The sequence below is a fragment of the Aphis gossypii genome, chromosome 3 (genome assembly GCF_020184175.1).
Source record: "Aphis gossypii isolate Hap1 chromosome 3, ASM2018417v2, whole genome shotgun sequence".
NCBI lineage: Eukaryota > Metazoa > Arthropoda > Insecta > Hemiptera > Aphididae > Aphis > Aphis gossypii.
This window is the reverse complement of record NC_065532.1, coordinates 23,115,701-23,139,118: the sequence shown is the minus strand read 5'-3', so window position 1 is coordinate 23,139,118 and position 23,418 is coordinate 23,115,701. Positions and strand designations below refer to the sequence as shown.

Genomic DNA, 23,418 nt, shown 5'->3' with positions numbered 1-23,418 from the left:
TAATTATCATATTATCATATAAAATACTAGATATAGTTATAATCTCAATTAGTTATGAAATTTCTTTTGTGGTAGGTATAGAACTATAGACTCTTATTATATTGACGTCATTACTTGTAAAATACTTCAGCACAGTTAGCGTTTTTTTTAAAAATCATATCAGTTTATTTTGTATTTCCTATATTTGTAATTCCTTTAATAGTTTAATATTATGTATCTTAACAAAATGTAACGCGTGTTTAGAATAAATAATATATATATTATTAGAACCGAAGAACAAAACATAAGAAGATTAAAAAAAACGATGGTTAATACAGCGTAAAAATATAATATTATATTATACTAATACTATATACATATTAGTTGAGTGGTGCAATATAATATGTATTTAATATTACAATGTGTCACACGTCAGTATATATAAAGAAATATTTTAAGTCGTGAGATTAAAACATGTCATGAGTAAAATGTGTTGTGTTACTCGATAATTATTATGTAATTAGTTAATGATTTATGGACTTCTTTTGATTCTATAATGGATTGTCGTAAATTCATGACATTCATGTAATAAGCGTTTTTTTTTTATCACTTTAAATTGTGGTTTCATATAGGTTTATTATTATCACGTAAAATAAATTATAATTTATAGATATTTCATTAATATTATATTATATTATATTATATTCATTATTATATTAATATGACTAATTATAGTTATTTATTATTAGGGCTCGGATTTTAAAGCATAATAACTAATAAGCAATTAAAAAAGCACACGATTGTTTAAAAAAAAAAAAAAGAAGTAAATTTATTTTTAAAAAAAGCAAAAAAAAAGATCATGACCAAAAATTAACACGAACTACTCGAACTAGTTATAAAAATGAATAAAAAAATTAAAAATAAATTTAAATTTAAAAAAAAATAATTAACTACCATGTATTTACCAAAATTTGCAGTAGTGAAACTGAGTCTATTGTCTGACCGAATATTTAAAAATTAACATAGAAGACGAACTCGCTAAATCCACTTAAGTGATCGGTGCATACTTCATACAAGAAATTTTAAATTACAACACTAAATCTTAAATTTTGAAATGGTCGATATCGATGTTTTAGGAATACTGACCGTATAGGTACTGCAGGCTATATGTAAATCGATAATAGCCGATAATTGAAACCATAATAATGCAGTATACCTAAAAATTTAGTCCGCTTTTCTGGGTTTTTACGTTTCTTAATAATTCAATTTTTTATTATTACTATAGTAATTTTATTAAAATTCTTAACTGAAAAAAGCAATAAAAGCATTTATATATAAAAAAAGCAAAAAAAAAAATGGTTTGTTTGGAATCAGAATGACGTGCAACGAATTTATGTATAAAAAAATTAGATTTCTATTTCATGTATAAAAAAGTATATGCTTTTAAATCCGAGCCTTATTAATTAAACTACATGCATAAGTCTATAGTATATATATATATATATTTAAATTACTTACGGGCCGCATCAGTCATCATATATAATTATATTGGTTTTATGATTTACTGTGCAATAATTGTTAATTACTAAATTAATACAATACAATTCATAATATTATGGGTAAGCTTGTGTGTTATACAGATACAACAGAGTAGTAATTTATTATGTATGGAAAATACCAAAGTATAATTGAAAAACACCTGATTAAATCAAGACTTATATACAGTAATATTACAACAATTTGTTTTGTATTTATATTTTGGAATGGCGCCTCTGCAGTTTATTTTAAAACGGTTTCTGAAAACACTTAGGAGTGTTTTTTGGTTCCCTCTTGCTTCATCTGTAAAAGTTTCGACTAATATTTTATCAAACGAATTATTTTTATTAATTTCAAATTTTCGGGTATAAATAATTATTGTAGTAAATGTTATTTTGTTACTGATTTTTTAGATGCGACGTGTCAACATTGGAAAAAGTCAGAGAACTCGGTGAAAAAGTTAAGAGCGAAGTTGGCACTGTTACCATCCTGGTTAATAACGCAGGGATTATGCCATGCAAACCTCTCGAGGCTCACGACGAACCCACAATAAGGAAAATATTCGATATTAATGTATTTGCTCATTTTTGGGTAAGTAAACATCAGATTATATATTCATATAAAAATAAAATAATAAAAGATGGACCTTGTAATATAGTCCTAGGTCTGAATGGACATTAATCACTTCACTGACTTAATTAGATATATTTTAATAGGTAATATATTCTAGTATTGTTGAATAATGTACTTAAATTTAAATTTTTGAATTCATAAAACAATATTATACAAAACAGCGTATAGGTAAAGATATATAAGACAATTTATATGTGTTTCTATTAAAACTGATGTCTTAAACTATATTCAATACATTTGACACCTTACAATATATAAGTAATAAATCGGTATAAATACATAATACACAAGACTGTTTTTAATGTGTGGAGAATTACTTTTAGGTTCATTTATTCGAAGAAATAACATTTTTAAATCTCGATAAAAAACCTTTAGCTACTAGGTACACAAAACCCTGTTTTAACATCTTAATATTATTTTACATTAGGGTGTAGGCACACAGTTATAGGTGTGTATTGAACTTGAGGTTTTTAAAATATTATAATACAAGCGATAATATATGATATTTGGTGTAGGTATTATTCTCATTCCTTATTTACATGGTTATCTTATACTATTTCTTATAGAATTTTATTGTCACGTATTTCGTTATAAGTTATAACAATAATATTATACTATCAATAATTGTATAGCGGAATAACAATTTATTAACCGAAAGATTAAACTACGTGTGTACCTATTTAGAAATACAGCAATAAATACTGATTACTGGTTAATGATATGATTATATGATGAGTACCTATTTGATAATTAATGCATTGAAATTTAAGATTTGAGTTATATATATATTATATTATATAAGTTCAATGATTCCAACTTAGAACTCAGACCATATCACAGGCAATTAATTATAATTAATAGTATATATATTATACTAAATTTGTATAAAATTTGCTATTGATATACATAATTGGCAATTCTATAATAAATATATTATATTAGTATTTTTATGAACTATATAATATGAACACAACAACATTAATTATTATTTACTAATAAGGCAGTTAGCGTATACGGTTATTATACGCTGTTATTTCATATCTATAACAAATAATACAGGGTGCGGCAGTCAATCCGACGATTTAAAAAAATGAAAAAAAAAATAGAAAAACAATTTTTATTAATTTTTTGCCAAACAAATAAAAACTATTCACAAGTGGAATTTTATGTTACGTATTTAAAAACTTCATTTTTAAAGATTGTGTCACGCAAATGCCTTCCTTAGTTAGCCACACATTTATCATTATTTTTATAATACGCTTTTACCGCTAACGCACGCTGTTCGCTCAACCAAAGGTCCATGATAACTAAATTTCTGGTATTTAAAAGCAATAAGAACATTTCCGAAATCTCTACCACTTTAGCCCTACCCAGCAGTTCTTGTTAAAATCGTCGGGTTTGACTACCGCACCCAGGCACCCTGTATTTATAGTGGTATTCACGTTAGTGCATTACCAATGTAATTCAGAGCCCTGCTGAGTTAAAAATATATCCCCCAAAACCACCCACCCAAGCGTCCAGGTTATTTAATTTTTTTTTAATATATCCTTATTGTATTATTATTTTAAGAATTTTTTTCTTTTCAATAAACAATTTCAAATAAAAAGGTTCATTTTGTAAATCAGCGTTTTATAATCTTTTACGTATGCGACCTCCAGGTTGAGAAACGCTGCCTATAGTGAATATGGCCTATGGGCTATGGCCTATATGCACTTTAGATAAGCTGCATATTATATTATATAAATATATACTAGATATATAATAACAAATAAATAAGTTCCTAAGAACTAAATGCTATTTTTGAGTGGTTTATCAGTGACGTAATTAAGAATTTGTTTTGGGGTGAGATATAATAGTTTAATAATTATCATACTATATAAACCAATTTTGTAAATAATAAAAATAATTATAAATTTAAAAATCGTTTACTAACAAATAAACAAATGAAAACAAAAAAAATAGTAATAATTTGTATTATTATTATTTTCGTTCTCGGTTTTATTTGATGAAACTTCGATAATATATTTTAGATTTAACTTTATTTTAGATTGCACTGCCATCATAATTATTACTAACCAATTGATGCGTAAATTAAGAAAATAATTATGTGTATGACAGACAAAAATTTATAAGTGCTGTATTAGTAAAAATAAAGCTAAGTACCTAATTATCGTTGAAGTGGTTAATTTGACTAATTCCAATGTCCCTTTCATTCAAATATTCGATTTGTCAATACTTATTATTAAACTATTTTCTAAATTGTAATTGTAATATCATAATGTTATATTAATGTGGAAACTGAAAAGTAATATTCCTGTTTACCTACGTCTAGATTTCCTTACAATTTACAACAGAATACGGTAATAAATAGAAAATTATTTAATTTGTTTATGGTTGATAAGCTGTTTGTTTAAATCGCATAAAAAACACAAGTGTCTGCTTTACTATAACCTGTAATTAATAGAGCAGTACAATATGCATATTATATACTCTTAAGTCTTAACTGTTTTATTTACAACAAAAAGTACATGTTTAACTAAATTATGTTCAAAGATTAATTATGCTCAGTTTTAATTCAAGGTTAACATATAAATAATATAAAATTTTCAATTTAATAACAGCTTAGGTTTGAATATAAAATATAAGATTCTTCAAGAATTATTTTTATATACCTAAAAATTCTAAATTATCAAAAAACACACATACGTAATTTATTTTATACATAAGTAAATAGGTATATAATGTTCAAACTCTGACGAAATTGAATATTTTTTAGTTATTCAGAAAATATTAATCTTATATACCTACCTATACGTTTTAAATAAAAGTAAAAAAAAAAAATGCCCAAATAAAACTAGTTGATATGTATTGTGTATAATGTATATTGTAGAATAATGCACTTTTAAATGGATAATATTTAGTAGACCTGTATAGAGGTCAAAATATTCTCTACGCGACACAGATTAATGATTATAGACTACAGTATAAAAAGATAAAATAAAAACAGACAACAGCGTATCTATTATTTAACTATCATACACATTTATGTATTATGAATATTATATACAATATAGGTACCTTTATATATCTATTATACTATTATATATATTATATAATAGTTAGAACGTCCGGCTCGACGAAAGAACTTTGAAAGCCCGTTACAGGATATGACATACGTTCTATAATTTTTAAAAATTTTACACAATTATATGAACAAAAAAATCCATCCCGGAAACGAATAAATAAATACTGAATGATCATTATTTTATATATTAAAAACACTTGTGAATCGTGATGATGTGAAAAAGCTGCACGTTTAATATAATAGATTGTACCTGTTTTAAATAAAGGTATATATATATATTGTATACATAACGAATGTCGAATACATATTAATATGTTTCTATGAATAATTATTGTTCGTATTGCTATTAAAAAGAGTCGATTATTTTAAAATCATCTACCTATAATAATGGTTGTATCTAGATAAGTACAAATGGTCGATCATTGCAGTCACGTATTTTTGTAAATAATAAAGCATTCAAAATTATTGCACTAGTCATTTATTGACTTATTGGTGCCGATAATAAGCAAATTAAACCTTGAATTTAGTGGTCATATAATTACTCAAAATAAAAAATTACAATTGTTCTCAAACATATTACGTATAGGCACTATCACGGTTATTAAAATAATCGCCTCATCATTACCAGTCTAATAATTAATTTATAGTAAACGTATAATAATCGATACGTATATAACGAAACCTATTGGTTATTGCAATTAAAGATATGATCTTTAATTTTTTTACATATTATCTGTCGGCTGTACCTATATACTGTTGATACATTGGTACTCAATGATCCGAATTTTTGTCAGTTGTTTTCCTCAATATTAGAGTTGGTGTTAAACGCCAAAGTATATTATATTTCAAATGTATTTAGAGTACAAAAAGTATTTAAATACCTAACAATAGTATTTGCAAAATTTACGATGTAGGTACGATTGAGCTCTATAAAATATAAATGTATAACCATTATCGACTATATCGTCATAGATATAGTAAAAAACAATTTTTTTTTTGTGTACATACATTTTTTTCACCTACTTAATGGTATATTGTTGTTCGGAATAATTACTACACAAATGAAAGATATAGTTTAATATAGTTTATTTACCTACTAAATAACTTTCATTTTTCATGCATTTAAATTATATACATAGTATTTGACTTCAAAAGTGTTTATCTATTTTACATTTCTATATACTTACATAAAATTATATTATATAGGTATACATATAAATAACCATGTGTTAACGATCAGTATTGATCTTTGACGTATTGGATTCATATATAAGAACAAGATCACTTTCGTAGTAGTACCTATTCTTTTGTACGTTCATAATAGTTCAGATTGAACTTAAAAAATACAACAATCGCAATGTAAACTTACCAGTTTTTTGTGAATATTAAAATCATTCGCATATCACATCATCACTGATATTATGTATGTATATTATATATAGTCTGAATAGTCATAAATTTCACAGAAATAGCTCCAGCGGAATAGTACTATATTACATACGTCATATATACTTACATATTGTGTACTATTATATTTGCTCATAAATATTTATTATTATTGAAGTTTTACCTATTCGCAAAAAAAAAATCATAAGCTAAAGGTTCTTCGAAATACAATACTCGTATCTATATGCTACAATAAAATAATAGCTAATAACATACGTTTTTATCCCACCAATCTAAGTAGGTCTTTATAATTTAATGGTTTCATGGCTTACTGACGTAGGTATAGTTGAACATGTATACACGTTGCGATTTGTTATTTTGTATATTTTCCAACGATGTTTAACAGGATAATAATTTAGCCATTTAGGCATTATCATTCTATATCAATAGAGTTCATCGCGTTCATCAGGTTTCCTACATTATATTATCGAATATTGAAGTCTTTTATAGATAATCTACGTCAACATACTCGAATATTTTACCTATTTTGTAAGGCGAGCACTATGCCAATATTACTTAAATCAGAGAAAAAATCGCGTTTACCTATACAATATATTTTCATTATCTGCTCCATTGTGTCTGAGACGCGTCAAAATTGGCAGAATGATTCGTTATCATCATACCTATAGGTATACAAAAAATAAAAATTGATTAAATTCGTTCATTTCAATTAGAAAACTATCTAAGTTATATGCATAGGAAATAAAAACATATCTATACAATAATACTGTACTGGTTTTATAAGACAGTATTTGGAAATATTACTTTTAAAACACAACTAATATATATAGATAGATATAAATTTAAAATTATTTATTAACTTCGCATAATATGATAAGTATGTGTGTGATATGATCATTAAAAGTTAATAAAACTATGTTAATATACATACAGGTACATCATATACAGGAAGTAACTGAAATCATTAAAAAATGATGAAATTAACCAATTATAGATACAAATTACCTTTTCTTATTAATGCAAAAAAAATTTTTTTATACGCATAATATAATTTACAATAATTTATTCATTTTTTTTTTAAATTTATTGGAAAAAAATATTGAGTTATTATATTTTTAGTTAATTATTACATATTATGTTTTTTCTATTAGTCTGTTGTTCCCTAAATTAGATACTAAAAGTACTTATAGATCATTTGTTAAAAATATTGTAAATCTGGCAGCACACGGACGCGGTTTTTATCCGTGGTGGAAAACCGCTTACAATAATTAATATTACGGATTAATCAAACACCGTATTCATACGGCCAAAATCGCTCCGTGTGCAGTCGGCTTATTACTGTTTTTATAATCAATGGAATATGATACATTGATACTACTTATACAAGATAATAACTTATAAGGTTTCAACTTCAGCCTATTAAGAACGATGTACTCTGTGAATCATCATCATATTAGTACAAAATCACATGTTAAAGTCGGTTCGATAATAACAATTTGTTAGTTTGCGTATTCTAAATTATAATAATATTTGATGTTCTCCATTTCCACTAAGAAAATTGAGCCAATCAGTGGAAAGGCGTAGTTACAATATATATAATTGATTAGCTCGTATAAAAATATTATTTAAGTTTTATAATCTATAAACCTACTTATTTTACTAATTATAGAGGACTTTGGTATAGCTTAAAACCATAGTTAGAATAATAATCTACAGGGTTAACATTTTTAAAATTGCATATGGTAAAAAATAATTGTATCGTAAATACCTATAATAGAGGCTAGGTAAATTAGGTCCGCGGTAAGTTTAGTCCCGAATATAAAAAAGTAGTAGGTAAGTTGGGTCCTAGCTATAAACCCACTTTCTAAAATTTATTCAAAATATTTTATTAAATATTTTTAATTTTAAGTTATTATCCAGAATATAATATTATTAAAAAAAACACATATTATAATTTAATTGAATTATAATAATAAAAATGAAATTTATTTTTTATTTACACCATACGTTTTTTTAAATTATTTATATCAAATATTTATTTAAAACATAATATTATAAAAAACACAGATTTTAATTTATACCTACCATAATTATAGAATTTTAAAAAAATGGTATAAACGTACTAACATTTTTTTTCGGGACCGAATTTATCGATATAAGGTCATTTGGGATCCAATTTACTAATCCCGCTACAATAATACTTTTATAATTTTTTAACGGTCTTATAGAATATAATATTTGTCACTTTTATAAATAACTGGAAATAGTACTACCTATATATTATGTAGTTTTAATTTCTAAGGATTAGTCAGGAATTAGGAGTTCAAATCAACCAATAATAATAACATCCTAATATCCTTTTTTTAAATATGTTTTTAAAGTTTATTTATAGTACACTGAAAGCAAGATATTTTATTCTAAATGTGTCTAGTTTACTAATATTTATATTATTAAAATAATATTTGAAAAAAAAAAATTTCAACTAAATTTAGTTTATATTTTGTGTTATGTATAATAAATTGAACACTTCGAAAACATAGTTAAATATAATTGCACACTGCAGTGTATAGTAATACTAATATGTATCTAATAAAATAATAATAGTCAATACTGAAACATTTCGATTCATAGTACTTAATAGACGAGTGAAAGGGAAAGAGAAAGATTACCTTATAGAAATCGAAGTTAAAAAAAATACAAAAGAACCATGAGCGTTGACTATGAATTACTAATTTATATATCGATGCTATAATAATAGCTAGAATGCTACTATACATTGATATATAATTTTATCAAAATTTAAATTTTAACGCTCATAAAAAAATTAATTTGACTTTACAATTATTTTTTTTTAACTAAGAGGAAATTACAAAGAACCTTGTTTTGCTTTTTCAAACTTGTTGACTCGTATAAAAAAATTTTTCAACGCAAATTGAAAAAAAATATTAGTTGAACAAAAAAAGGTTTTTTAATAACTCAAAAAGAATCAAAATATCTTGAACATTTTATCATGTTAAGAAAACGCTAAAATAAATATTTGGCGAAGATTTAAATAATGTATGGTTATTCTTTTTTAAATTAAACAATTATATATATTATAATTTGTAATATACGTAAATTGTATATTTATATTTATAAACCCGATTTGTTGGTATTATTTTTTTCATTTAATGAGTCAATGTGTATTATTATTATTGTTACTTTTTTTTATTATTATTATTTCTAAAATAAATTAATAAATGCTGTTTTAACATGTAGATGCTTGATACCTTTTTACCTGGAATGAAAGCGATAAATAAAGGACATTTAGTATTCTTGTCATCAATGGCTGGTATAATTGGCTTGAAGAATCTGGTGCCTTATTGTGCGTCCAAATTTGCAGTGAGAGGTTAGTGATTATTAGCTTGCAACAGATGTTTATAATAATAAGTACTAACAACCTAAACATTGTTTTGGTTTAAGGTCTAGCAGAAGCGATAATGGACGAATGCAGAGAAGATGGCTTCACAAATCTCTATTTCACATCAATTTTCCCATATATGGTCGACACTGGTCTGTGCAAAAAACCTATTATTCGGTAATTAAAATATTTATATAGAACTATAGTGTTTGTAAACGTTTTCTTCATAAAACTATTAAAACAGTTTTCCCAGTTTGTTACCACTCGTAACACCCGAATCGACAGCAAAAGAAATCATATCCGCTGTTAAAAAGAACTTACTTGAACATTCCATTCCGAGTCCATTGCTCGTCATCAATAATATCTTCAGGTAAATTAAAATTGTTTAATAAAATGTATAACAACAGCCGTATATTAACATACAATATACATTGTGGTTTATTGTTCTTACTTGTTATAGGTGTTATCCACACAAAATAGCACTGAACTTTAAAGATTTTATGGGTGGTGGCGTTGATGCACATGATGATTAATCAAGTTTACATGTGAAAATAAAATCCTACTGAAATATTTTGAAATAAATATATGTACGCATATTATACAGTTCATAAATCTATCATAGATATACACCGTTAATACAGCAATATTGTACTATTATATTAATATGAAATTCTTAATAACTAAATTTGTAGTAATTATTTTTAATTTAAGTAATTTAATTCACTGAGAAATCTAATTTTAAGAACAAAACCTATCTGCATTTAGCTTGCAAATGCACTATGATAATCTGCTTATTGTGATTTTGTTTATAGATAATATTATGTACTTATTGAGGTAGCCATGTTAATTTATTTTAATTTTAGCCATTGTACTACAATAGCATGTACTTTAAGTTATCTAATTTGATACAATTCGTGAATTAAATCACAAAGCACAATCATTGTTAAACATAATTTAATTTAATTAAAATGTAGTTTAAAAAATATTTAGTAAACTAAGACTGTTATTGTATTGAATAATTGCCTAACGAAAATATATTTATATATAACATAATATATTATATTATGTAATTACACTGGAATTTGGTATTTGAGTTAAAGAAATTTTAAATTAAATAAATGTATATTTTTTATTTGTATAATAATAAGTATATGTATATTTTTATAAAAATAAAAATAATAATTTTCAGTTTAATAATGAAAGAATTTGATGATTATAAGACAAAGTTACTAAAATGTACAACTGTGTAACTTTTTGTGTATTTTTATACACCAAACTGTTTTATTGGTGATAAATAACAAATATGTAAATACAAATAACATTTATTTAAAATAATAAAAATAGGTCATATAACTTTTGTCACTGTAAATATGACATAAATATAATAATGTCCTTAATATAATACACAGTATAATGTACTATTAAACAGTTATACTATTTCCATATCTGTAATAATTGGTTTTTTTTTTCTATCTAATGAATATGTTAAAGTTACCTTACCTTTGAATAAGTGCATTTTTCTATATGCTCCTTTAATTCCCTAAACATAAAATTGATTGGTTAAATATGTATCATTTAAGGATAAACTACAAAGTTAAATTTGATATACTTTTTCAATTTTTTCTTTAAGAGGGGCACAGTTTAAAGGATTATTTTTTAACTGAAGAACTTCTTCGGATGAAATTCCAATTAATCGTTCCAATACCTAAAAGAAAAAATGAATGTTTATAATATATTGAGTACATATACAATTACAAGACATTTATAAATTAATACATACATTATATTACATTTAATAGAATTTATTTTTACTTTTATTTATTATTTACTTACTTCTGACGAGAACTCGACTTCTTCATGTTTTGATTCATCCATTACAATACCAGAACATATCCATTCATTTTGTTTTACTTGTATTTTTGAGTTCTTAACAATAGAAGCAGAATTTAGAACCTTGATCGACGGGTTTAAAACATCAATGTCCATATCCATATCCATATCCATATCACCCCAATCATCCACTGGAGTGTGCAGTTCGATTGATGGCCTTTTAGTTTCCGTGTATACTGGTGAACTAGCGATACGTTTCCCAGATGTATGTTTAACAGCCATATGGCTGTTGTTTATTGTATTATCATTTTGACACCTAGTCGATTCAGCAAACGAATTTCTACTAGATGTCGATGAAGTACTTGGACCTAACATATCAGATATTTTAGTCTGTTTTGCAGTGACTAGTGGCTTCTTATTTGTTATTATGTTGTTATTTTTAGGTGCTGAAGTGTTTGTTTTATTGACTTTGGTATTATGTTGATGTGCATCAAATGTTTGCGGTGGTACAGAATTTACAATATTATTAGATTGAGTAAGTTGTGTTTCAATTTCAGCCATTTGAGTCAAATATAATAAATCGTCATCATCACCATCAAAAAAATCATCATACTTAATGAATAAAAAAAAAGTTAATAAAATTCATATTAAATCAAATTAATATAATGATTAAGTACTTACTGTAATAATTCCATTTCCAATACCACTGTTATTATTACTTTGATTTGTACAAGTTGGGGGAATTCCAGAATCTTGTTCTCTTATACCAACTCTAGAAACATTTTCTATCTGTCTTAGTGGAATATCACGTGGTTCCTGTACTTCCACAACAGCATTTTCAACTTCAATGTTTGAAAACACATACGGATTTTCTAGTTCAGGTTTGTTTCTACAAAATAAATTGTAAGATTAATAACAATAAAAATTATTATTATTAATATATTAATTTCAATTAAATAATTACAGAGCTCTACACAAAACATTTAATGGTGCATTTTTTATTAATAAATGTTCAACCTCGCCTCCAATGAAATGTACATTACTAGATTTTAATAGTAATACTCCTTTTCTATATTCAACTGGTCCAATAACTACAATCTGAAACAAAAATTCAAAGTCTCTTTATCATTCCTATGTAGCTAGCTTAAATTTAATTGTTACATACTTTGAAGCCAGGTATAAATGGCTCTTTAAGACAATGCAATGGCTCGTATTCCATAGCCACTATATCCTGTTGACCATCGGAACACATCATTTTTAACATTCTATGTGATTTAGGTTCCCAAGGAGCTGGTTTATTATCACCAATTTCAGTATTACTAGTGTCTCTTTTAGCTATTATATTGTATTGTGAATAACATGATTGGCCAACATCAAGAATAGTATTCACCTATAGTTTTTAGAATATGTTTGTAAAATAATACTACATAAGAATACAATTATTAAGTAATAATAAGAGCATGTCAGTGGCATAAGGATGTACTATCAATTATTGCAAATAGTTAAGAGTAATAAATAATAATTAATCACTGAATAATAAAAACCATTTAGAGTTTCTAAGATGTCTTCAATATTTATTCTGGCAATCATTACACTAAAGAAACTGAGAAAATTGAAAAATTATTTGTAAAGGTAATGAATGAAACTTAGCTAAAATAAATAAATAAGCCAAAATGACAATATTACAGCATTTTTTAAAATTTTTCACTGAAAAATAATTATAACTAATACAAACAAATGTTGATTACCATATTTTATGTTAAGTATATTTAGAATTTAAAATATGATAAACTCAAAAAAATTATTATATAGGATAAACTATCACAAAATACCTGAAGACAGTATTTTCCGTTCAACATTTTTTTATCACAATTATTTAAATTGGCTGGTAAACTAAACAATGCAATTTCTTGAAAATCAGATAAACTTAATTGTTCAATAACCATAGAAGATAAATCTTTTGCATCACACTGAAAATAAAATAATGAGAATTAGCTGTTTTTCATTTTACTTATTTTAACGTCTTTTCATTCATTACGTTTGGATTATCTGACATGAAGAAATCCACACATTGCTTAAACCATTCATTCTCTGGTGATATTTTGATATGAGAATTCTCCAATTGACGTATTACGCGATTGTGCATTTCTATACTGGAAATAGTCATTGTGCAGGTTTATATTTTAATAGTACTTGAATCTAGTAGAATAAAAATAAAATACAAATAATAGGTATAGTTAAATCATAAAGAATTAAATGTAAATGTAAGGTATTAAAATTATTAATTTAATAGAACATGATTAACATTTTATTAAAACATTTAGGCATATATAATTAAAATTAAATTTTATGTAATAAGTAAATTTATATTATAATGTAAAGTTTTACCTCGAGTTACCTTATATTTTTGAGTCTTTTCATTATTTTAATTTCACAATTTATTGATTTGCCTACATTTAATTTATAATATTACGGAATATTACTTAATATCTTAAAACTACCAAAACAAATTAACAATAGCTACCTAACTACCGACATACTATAAGTTATAATCGTCAATTGTCATTTGATACAATCAGCAGAATACAGAAAAAATATAGGTATTTAATTTATAAATATGTAATATAAAATAGAAATTCATTTTTCTATTTGAAATTAAATTTTTGTCAAAAAAATATTAGAAACTTTTTGTATTTTATGTATTATTGTACAAACATGTAGTGTGAATTCAAATAAACGAGATGTGTTCTAGTTGGTTATTGTGCCACACTATCATACATGGCCAATCATTACAATTTAATACATCAAATTATACAAAATATACATATACACGTGGGACAGAATTATATTACATCAAAAATCATACTTTCAAAGCAGTGCCGGCGCTAGGTTTTACGCTGCCCAGTGCCAAACTGCCAATTACCTACAATATGGCGCCATTATATGATTTATTTATTTTTATTTATAAACAATGCAGCCCCTAAAATTCCAAAAAAATTTGCCGCCCTGTGCGGTCGCACAGGTCACACATGCTTTCCGCCGGCACTCAAAGTAATAAAAGTTAACGTGAAATTCTAGGTCAAAAACAATTATCAGAAATATTAATCATCATTATTTTATTCATACTTAGTAAAAACTACAAAGAAAAGTAATGGTTTACACCTTAGTACTTTACAAAATTATAAGTAAAATATATATTATAGGTACAAGGCTTTTAATAGAGGCTATAGTTGTTAATTTTTTAATAGTGTTATTGTTTTCCTACAAATTTAAAAATAGAAGAATTAATTAATAGTTATAATTTGTATTATTTGGTTTATTTACTTAGAGTCTCACAGTATTTTTAAATTAAGGACCACGCCTGACAATTGTTAATTGAATTGTCAGAATTCTAAAAATATTGGGTAAGAAATGGATAAAAAAAACTGTTTGATGTCAAAAGTCCTATTGCCATTTTTTAAATACAGTTAATTGACTATTTTATGAATAAAAACAGAATTATTTAAAGTGAATTATCCGATGCTTTGCATCTGGTTTCTTAGATCATCTGATCTAACACCATGGTGACCATGCACCTACGTATTTTAGAGATATATCAAAGATACTGTATTCATACCATAAGCATCATCATTAACCAAAGAAGAGTTTAAAATGCACTCTGTCAACTATGACAGATGTACTTATTGTATAGAATGAATTGAATGAGTTCCGATTATTTGAATGACCAAGGGAAGCCACATAGAAAATATATTAGTATCATTACATAAATTTGAAACATTATTATTTTGTTTAATGTATCATATTACGTGAACCTAAAAACTAAAAATATATAAACATTTGTAATCAGATCATTTTCAATAACCTTGTATAATACTTACATAAATTAGATTAACTATTTTAATAAATAAATATGAATACTATATAAGTAATAATATATAAACAATAAGTATTAAGAAAACATTAGTCTTAGTGATCCGACACGTATGGGACCATGGAATCTACTGTTAGATTATCAGAAATGCTAGATTATTAAAAATAATTACTATTTAACCAGAAATTGGGTAAAAATAAAATTTATTTTCATTTAATTTTTATTAAAATATGAGTGTTAATGGGATTTATATCCTTGGCAGGAAGTTTATAATTTTAATTAAAATTCCAACAATATTATCGAAAAGATGAAATTACATCAAATTTATAGAACCATATCCATAAATAAAATTATATAGCTGAAATGCTATATATATTAAAAGTATAGTGGATTACTGAAGACGCTGGACTAATATACTACATTGTCTACGTTTAGGCACTGCCAAATATCAACTCAACAGTAATTTTAATTTTTAATAAGACAACATATTTTGAAATTTCTAAAAATTTAAATACCTACCTATTTGATATTTTATGCTTGTAAAAATAAGCGCAATAAGATATCACTTTATCAAATGTCTTATCATTATATTCCCAGTTGATAAAGTTAATTTAATCTCGGGTACTTGTTTGATAAAAAAATTAAACCCAGTGTTAGGAAAATTAACTGAATATAAATTATAAATATTTGACAGAGAAAATAGAACATTGTAAAAAACAACAATGGACAGGGAAAAAGGCCGAAAATCTGATCCTAAACATACAAGTAAGTAGTGTAGATAGTAAATTACGTACGATTTTTAAATGTATTAGTGTAGGCAGTGAATTTCGACTGAGTACAAACGGGATCGATTTTTTTCCACCGCCGTCTTTTTACGCGTTTAATTTACACTTACGGTTTAGTTATAGTCTAAGGCATATTTCTTTTTTGTGACCAACAATCTAGAATGACCAGTGAGATAGCACACGACGAGATATTAACATAACATTGACGGTTTTAATTGATTATGTTTGTTGTTTACGAAAAAATCGTAAATATTAAAAAAATGAATAATGTATACAAAACAACAGAACGAACAGTGTGACCCGTGTGGATCGGACGCCGAGGACAGCCTGTGAAAGACGACTGGTTGATGATAAGACTAGCGATCTGTTATCATCGTATCGGCGGCATCGCAAGTGTAAACACGACCACGTGCATACTGTAAAATGATTTCGTGATAATCGGTGTTTGCTGCTGTCTCGCTGGTAATAAACACTAAGCCGTGTCGTTTCATTCGTTTTCATTCGTGCCGACTCTTCAGTCGCCAAACGACATGTTACGCCGGCAAGCTCGACTCCGGCGCGAGTACCTATACCGTAAGAGTTTGGAGACCCGTCAGAAGGTGATCCAAGACAAAAAGGAACGGCTCAAACACTGTTTGGACGAGAACGTGCCCATTCACTATGACCTGCGCACAGAGGCATTGCACTTGCAGGAAAAACTAGAATGGGACGACGATGCGCCAGCGTTGTCGGCTATCGGTGGTGGCGAGGAAGGCGGTGCGGGTACCTCGCACGAAGACGACGAGTACCGTTGGGCCGGTGTCGAGGACCCGAAAATCATGATCACCACGTCGCACGACCCGTCGACAAGGTTGAAAAAGTTCGTCAAAGAGCTGAGACTGATATTTCCAAACGCCCAACGCATGAACCGTGGTAATTATGAAATCAAGCAGTTGATACAAGCTTGCCGAGCTAACGAGGTGACTGATTTTATCGTTGTGCATGAGCACAGAGGTGTTCCGGACACGTTGATCGTTTGTCACATGCCGTATGGCCCAACAGCCTATTTCAACTTGACAGACGTAGTCATGAGACACGACGTTCCTGACATTGGTACAATGTCTGAACAGTTTCCACATTTGATTTTCCATAATTTCGAAACACAACTCGGTAAGAGAACAATGAACATCTTGAAGTATTTGTACCCGGTTCCAAAAGAAGACAGCAAGAGAGTCATCTCTTTTGCCAATCATGATGATTATATATCGTTTAGACACCATACTTACAAAACGGTTAGAACTTATTATAATCAATATATTTTGTATTATTGTTATTAAACATGAATATTTTTAGGTGGATGGTAACAAAATTGAAATGAATGAAGTTGGTCCTCGTTTTCAGTTGAAACTTTATCAAATAAAATTGGGAACCTTAGAATCAGCAGATACAGCTGACACAGAATGGATGCTCAGACCTTATATGAACACTGCATCTAAGCGACGATATCTGTCATTAAAAGATGGCTGGGCTCAAGATGATACAATTTTTTCTTAAATAATGATTGTTTTGTAAATAAAAATATGACCTAAATTAAAAAGATTTTTTTATATAATGTTGAATTTGATAGTATTACAAATTTCAATACTAAACTTTGCTATCATGTGTATATAAATGTAAAGGATTACAAATCACATTTTCAAAATAAAAGTCTTTAAAGTAAAAAAAAACATCTTACCCTATCCTAACCTTACTGTGACACCTTTAAAACGTGGAAATATTACCAGGAGATGTACATTTTTTAAATAATCAAAAATATTTACATAATGATGAAGATTAAGTAAATATTTTCATCATCTTTATATGAACACTTATACAATAAATAATAAATACATAACAGAGAAATGTATAACATTTAACTGACTACCTATATATTAATATAATGAATCACTAAACAACGATTAACGATTTTCAAGCAGCACTTGTATTTTTTAATATTATATCTATACAAAAAACTACAATGTTAAAATGTACCGACTTGAATAAAAATTTCTCAGTGAAATATTTGCGAATTCAAAATACTTATAAATTATCATACTCACCAGAATGTTACTGGAAAACAGATTTTTCTTGGTTGTTTTTATATTCAAAACTTAAAAATATTATCCATTTTTTTTTATCCACTGCGAACTTAATTACAACTTAAGAAAAATGTGATTTTAGGTTTTAGGTACCTATAAAGAAAATAAAAGTATATTTTTATCACGCATGTGATCCAGATTTCAGACGCACCAGCACCATAGAGTTTATAAGTTATAACATAACAATTTACAACAGTAATAGAACACAATACCACAGTACGAAAGTACTGACTACTCAGTAGGTTTTATTCAATGTTTCTACACTACAACTTCTATACTAGTAATACAACTCAAAAATATAAAGATTGTTAAATTGTTTTTAAAATAAATTATAGTGGTTTATTTGTTATGATTAGTTATCATATTAAACGGTTTTTATTCTTATGAAAAGACGGATAACCAGAGAATAAAATATTGACTCCAAAAATAAACCTAAATAGAATCCTACCCATTGTAAATAATAATTATAATGATAATAATTGTTAGCTTGTTCTATACCTAGTATTATTTATTGTTATAAAGTAGTGTCCTTGTGTGTTTGAGAAATGAATTATACAAGCTAATAGTTATAAAAATAATTATTTTGATATGTTCAAATATGTTTTTATTATATGAATTCAGAATTATGATAGAAACATCTCAATATTAGATTTTAAAAGTAAAACGTTGTATTGATTTAAGCGATCCATCTAATAACTATTATTATTGTGGTATTCCAATTTTGGTATATTTACAGTTTTTATTTGACAATGAAAAATATTGGATTTTTACTTAAGTAAATTCTCAAGTTTATAGTATGTAGTAATGTAGTATACTATAATACGCTTAAATATTACACATTATTATTCTTATATTACCTATGTTTGTTTGATGTTCAAGATGAACCAGAAATAACAGCAGTTTCAAGATCTGGACGAATTATAAAGAAATCTTCCAAGTTACTTGGTTTTGAATCTTCGGACATACGTAAGTAAAAAATTGCTGAATAATTAATAATGAACGTTTAGCTTTGTACACATTATTTTACATACTGTCAACTATTTTCCAAGCAGAAGAAAAAGAAAAAACTCCAAAGTCGTCAAAACAAAGTTCAAAAAGGCAATCTTCCATTCCAGAACCACTAGACCAAGTCAGTATTGTATTTTTTTAAATAACAAACCCTAGCGTATAATAATAATGTTAATGTTTCATGTACTTTGTCGTTAAATGTTAATATCTATTGATGTTAATTTACATATATTGTATATTTGTATATATTATATTAATTTAAAAATGTTTGTGTTTCTCAGTTCAACGACGACGATAACAGTATGGAATTTTTAGAAGATCAACAACACACTGAAAGTAGTGAATGGACCGTAGACACTAAAGATTGTGGTAAGTTGCAATAACTTCATATAATAATCAATAAGAATAAGATACCTAAATTTAATTCAACATTAAATTGGTGTTTGACCGTCATCATATTAATAGCTGTTTGAAGTTAGCTAGTTTACATAGACCTTACAGGTGTATAATACCCATTTACTTAGTGTTCAATTTTTCATGTATTCAGGACTGTTATTTATTTTTATTAATGAATAGTGGGGGCAGTGGGGTAAGTTTGTGCATAACTCAATGTATTGTTCTAGGTGTCAAATTATTGAAACCTAAAACTTGTGTATACTTCAGTTAATAATAATATTTAACATTATTTAGACCAGAAATTCTTTAATTTTTGAGAGTTATAAATAATTCAAATCTGTCGGCCAAAGTATTTATTAATTACATTTACAATTTTTAGTTTTATAGAAATACAATCAACATAATTAATAGAAGTAAGTTTTATAAAATGTTGCAGCATATTGCATACGACAGCTTAGAGAAGTATTAAGAAATATATAAATATTTTAAGTCGTTTATTTTCCTGAACTTAACTATTTTATTAAAGTAATGTTTAAATTTAGAATTATATTATGTATTCATTGCTCTACATGAAAAATGTCAATTAAAATATAGTTATTAGGTAATGAACACCGGGTATATAAAATTAATAGTTAATTTTTAAATTATTCGCAGCTGTCCTTAGGCTGTAATTCGATCATACTATATTTATAGTTCATACCTTTAATTATATGCATTTTACTTGTTTTTCCTTGTTAGGTATTGGAAAGTGTAAGTCTATGTTACAGTATATTATATTGTATAAGATAATTATTTTATTTATAATAATAATTAATGTAATTGGGTCTGATTCCGTGTAATATTCCAATACTGAATAAATTAATAAATATTTTAGCACGTACCATAGATACAACAGCACAATTTAATTGATTCATGACTAAGAGTTTTGGGATATTAAAACTCCTGGATAAAGATTCCATTAGTAAAATTAATTTGTTCTTCTGAAAAACCACTGAGATTTCCTCGATACTAACTGCTACAACACTAGCACTGCTTTTACTCCTCTCCATCTTACTATATCTTTGTCTCTTGACCAGCAATATTTTATTCTCCAGGATAACTATATCCTCCTTTCTTGGAGTGAAAAGATCCTCAAGTTTTCTCTACATCATAGAAAACATTTTTTAAGTTTAAAACAAGTTATATTTTTACTTAATAGTTAATATTGGTCATATACAAGTGATGTTAAAAAAGTATCACTTAAATTTAATTATTATTATCGATATTTAAATTGTTTTAGATAATTACACTGAACCCAGCGGCACTTCTGTTTCAGTAGGAGAACACAATCAAGTAAATTTTTGTTGTCCTTTTTTTATATGTATATTGTACTTAATATTTTTTTGTTTTTAAAAATTATTAGTTTATGTATGCCCTAAAAAATTTAAACATGAAAGAGCCAGGATTTGTGGCATATGCATTATGGGCTAAAGAAGTACGCAAAACATTGATGAATGCTTATCCAAATTTTAGTAAGATCCTATAATATCTTAATTTCTCTTATTTTATTTTTGATTATGAAACTATTTGTCAAGGTACTACACAAATAAATCAACAGCTCAGAGACATGTGGAAATCTGTACCAACAGAAGATAAAAGTGTAAGTTCCATCTAGAGAAATTATAACATCCAATAATTTATTTTTAATTTTGTAGCGATGGGTACGAAAAGCCAAGAGATTATTAGAACGTGAGGGATTGGATGATAGCAGTACAAATGATTCAAAAATTACAGTAAAGAAACCAAACGAAGAAATTATTGATAATTCAATAGATACAAGCAATAAGTTAATATTATTTGGCATAAAATATTAGAATAACCTTCTTACTGCATATTAATTGTATTATTTTAAATATTCAGAAATAAACCCAAATCAGAACCGCTGAGATCAACACAGCCTATTGATGCAGCAGCTCATTTGGCATTACTTGGCGAATCATTGGGCATAATCGGCCAAAGACTAAAAGAACATCAGGTGAGTTGATTATAGTAAGACTACCTTTAAAACTGTTTCTCATTGTCAACCATGTTTATTGTTTATGTTGTGTTTTCAGGGCCAGATAGCTGTGAATGGCAGTGTATCAGTTCTTCTAGATTCCCTATTATGTGCTTTGGGACCTCTACTTTGTCTTACCCAACAAGTGACAGAAATTAATGTGAACTCCCAAGAAACAATGTCAAGACTAATGGACGATATAGCCTATATTATGCCAGGATTATAATTAAACTGATTATTAAATTTTCCTGTATGTATATAATTTTTACCAAATTATGATGTAAAAAAAAAAAATATATGTTAAGAGTGTAATAGTGAATAGTAGTCATTTTACAAAACGCAAGGCCCCCATTATCAAATTTTGAGCCCTTATACTAAATATTTTTGTAGGCCCTATATAAATTAAAACTTTCATTAATGAAATTTATTATTAATTATTTTAAGTCAAGGAAAATAAGCATTTTGAGAATGATTCAGATTCAAGTCTACCCCCTTCTTCTGTAACAAGATGTATATATTCATGTAATATTTTAAGCTTTTTATTTTTAACATAGTCATAGACTTTATATTTAATAGACGAGACATTCAAGGTGGAGCTGGTGCGGTCTCCCCTAGCTGTAATTGTACGTGGTATGTGTATTGATAATACTCACGGTTATAATGATTGTTCAATCCCATAGTTCTTGTGCGCATGTATAGTGTACAATGTAATACCTTGATTAACACTCTCACATATGGATGCTGGAACTACTACCACATGCCGTCTATTACTGTAGTTCTCAACAGGGGTGACATGGACCCAGCTTAGGGATGACACAAAAAATCAAAGAGTAAAGAAAAACAATTTAAAAATAAATACAATTTTGTTTAAAAAATCATACTATTATATTCATATTAATATCAACGTTTTTTTCTGTGTACTATACAGTAAGTTCCCGTTACAACAAATACCGATACAACGAAAAATCCCGTTATAACGAAAGTTATAGAGATCTCTTACCGAAAAGCTACAAACAAAAGCTATTTCGTTACAACAAAATTTCCGTTATAACCAAAAAAAAATTCGATCCCTTGGAGTTCGTTGTAACGTAAACTTACTGTATATATTTTTTTTTAATTATGGAATAATTTTTAAATATACAGTTAAAATTGTTAATTATTTTGATGTTAAGGTAACGGGGTGTTTGATTCTAGTGGTTTAAGGTGACATGAATAAAAAAAGGTTGAGAACTACTAGTCTATTAGTGTAAGGTCTATGATCAAAGTATATAATATTTATTTATTTTTGTATTATTATTTTTAAGCAATATATAAATATAAAAAAAAAAACAAAATA

The 23,418-nt window shown here is 26.6% G+C and overlaps 3 protein-coding genes across 11 annotated transcripts in view; 2 read left to right on the top strand and 1 right to left on the bottom strand.

Moving 5' to 3' along the window:
- LOC114132337 (short-chain dehydrogenase/reductase family 16C member 6-like) overlaps window positions 1–11,100 on the top strand; it is a 21,333-nt gene extending 10,233 nt beyond the window's left edge. For all 3 annotated transcript variants that reach the window (XM_027997771.2, XM_027997773.2, XM_027997772.2), the window contains exons 5-9: window positions 1,929–2,106; window positions 9,899–10,028; window positions 10,103–10,217; window positions 10,285–10,410; window positions 10,501–11,100. In XM_027997771.2, the coding sequence (XP_027853572.2) occupies window positions 1,929–2,106; window positions 9,899–10,028; window positions 10,103–10,217; window positions 10,285–10,410; window positions 10,501–10,573 (622 nt within the window). In that variant the 3' untranslated portion in view covers window positions 10,574–11,100. The remainder of the gene's footprint in view (window positions 1–1,928; window positions 2,107–9,898; window positions 10,029–10,102; window positions 10,218–10,284; window positions 10,411–10,500) is intronic.
- Window positions 9,898–18,735, bottom strand: LOC114132333 (recQ-mediated genome instability protein 1-like). 4 transcript variants are annotated; one of them, XM_027997765.2, is made up of 9 exons: window positions 18,605–18,735; window positions 13,909–14,069; window positions 13,703–13,840; window positions 13,036–13,260; window positions 12,835–12,968; window positions 12,552–12,759; window positions 11,874–12,482; window positions 11,650–11,745; window positions 9,898–11,580 (listed from the first exon to the last, which is right to left on the bottom strand). In XM_027997765.2, exons 2-9 carry the CDS (start codon window positions 14,035–14,037, stop codon window positions 11,470–11,472), a joined length of 1,650 nt encoding a protein of 549 aa, XP_027853566.1. In that variant the 5' UTR covers window positions 14,038–14,069; window positions 18,605–18,735; the 3' UTR covers window positions 9,898–11,469. The 4 variants fall into 4 exon arrangements, with proteins under 4 accessions (XP_027853566.1, XP_027853565.1, XP_027853564.1 ...); XM_027997764.2 differs by lacking the exon at window positions 18,605–18,735 and adding an exon at window positions 16,637–16,777; XM_027997763.2 differs by lacking the exon at window positions 18,605–18,735 and adding an exon at window positions 16,536–16,723.
- LOC114132336 (HMG box-containing protein 4) lies at window positions 16,372–23,418 on the top strand. Of its 4 annotated transcripts, none has more exons than XM_027997769.2 (10): window positions 16,372–16,506; window positions 19,523–19,609; window positions 19,696–19,772; window positions 19,933–20,020; window positions 21,327–21,379; window positions 21,450–21,558; window positions 21,622–21,686; window positions 21,742–21,872; window positions 21,947–22,061; window positions 22,141–23,418. In XM_027997769.2, the coding sequence occupies exons 1-10, from the start codon at window positions 16,464–16,466 to the stop codon at window positions 22,306–22,308; spliced, it is 936 nt and encodes a 311-aa protein (XP_027853570.1). In that variant the 5' UTR covers window positions 16,372–16,463; the 3' UTR covers window positions 22,309–23,418. The 4 variants fall into 4 exon arrangements, 3 of the variants coding, with proteins under 3 accessions (XP_027853570.1, XP_050060102.1, XP_050060101.1); XM_050204145.1 differs by lacking the exon at window positions 16,372–16,506 and adding an exon at window positions 19,182–19,418; XM_050204144.1 differs by lacking the exon at window positions 16,372–16,506 and adding an exon at window positions 19,182–19,437.